Source organism: Tupaia chinensis, unplaced genomic scaffold, assembly GCF_000334495.1.
Source record: "Tupaia chinensis unplaced genomic scaffold, TupChi_1.0 Scaffold000201_1, whole genome shotgun sequence".
Lineage (NCBI taxonomy): Eukaryota > Metazoa > Chordata > Mammalia > Scandentia > Tupaiidae > Tupaia > Tupaia belangeri.
The window spans coordinates 2,471,281-2,471,865 of NW_006159676.1; the positions used below are offsets into that span (position 1 = coordinate 2,471,281).

At 51.6% G+C, this 585-nt stretch overlaps 1 protein-coding gene across 1 annotated transcript in view; it reads left to right on the forward strand.

Annotated features, from left to right (window-relative positions):
• The window catches only part of JAK3 (Janus kinase 3), a 25,343-nt gene that overhangs the window by 12,696 nt on the left and 12,062 nt on the right, over positions 1–585 (forward strand). The window contains 1 exon segment of the mRNA XM_027771299.1: positions 478–562. Within this exon segment, the coding sequence (XP_027627100.1) occupies positions 478–562 (85 nt within the window).

The following is a 585-nucleotide window of genomic DNA, read 5'->3' on the forward strand; positions in this document are numbered from 1 at the left end:
GGTGATCTCTCGCTTTCTGTCTCTATGTCTCTCTCTGTCTGTCTGGCGAGCACACGTGCCCTATAGCGAAAACCTCTTCAAAAAAAAAAAAAAAACAGAATTATTTTATTTAATTGTATTTACTGTCATTATTTTATTTTTTCTAATTTATTGAAGTTGACCAGAGAAAAAGAGAAGGAAAGCGAGAAAGAAGCTGCCAGGTCCAGGTCCGGGACTAGAACTACGGTCGGCCACGTGGGAGTCCAGAGCCCTTAACCACCACGCCACCTGCCGGCCCATCATTTTCCCTCTTTCTCTCCTCTCTGATGAGCGCACATGCTTATGGCTAAAACCTTAAAAAGAAAGGAAAATGATGGCCGAGCGCCATGTGCACCAAGGGGAACCTTCAGGGCCAGGAGGCCTGTAGGCAGGTCGGGCCTCTCTGTGGGGTCCCGGAGTCCGAGGAACCCAGGCGTCTTCTCTTTCTCCCCTCCCCAGTCCTTCCTGGAAGCCGCGAGCTTGATGAGCCAAGTGTCCTACCAGCATCTCGTGTTGCTCCACGGCGTGTGCATGGCCGGAGACAGTGAGCGAACCCGCGCCTCACCG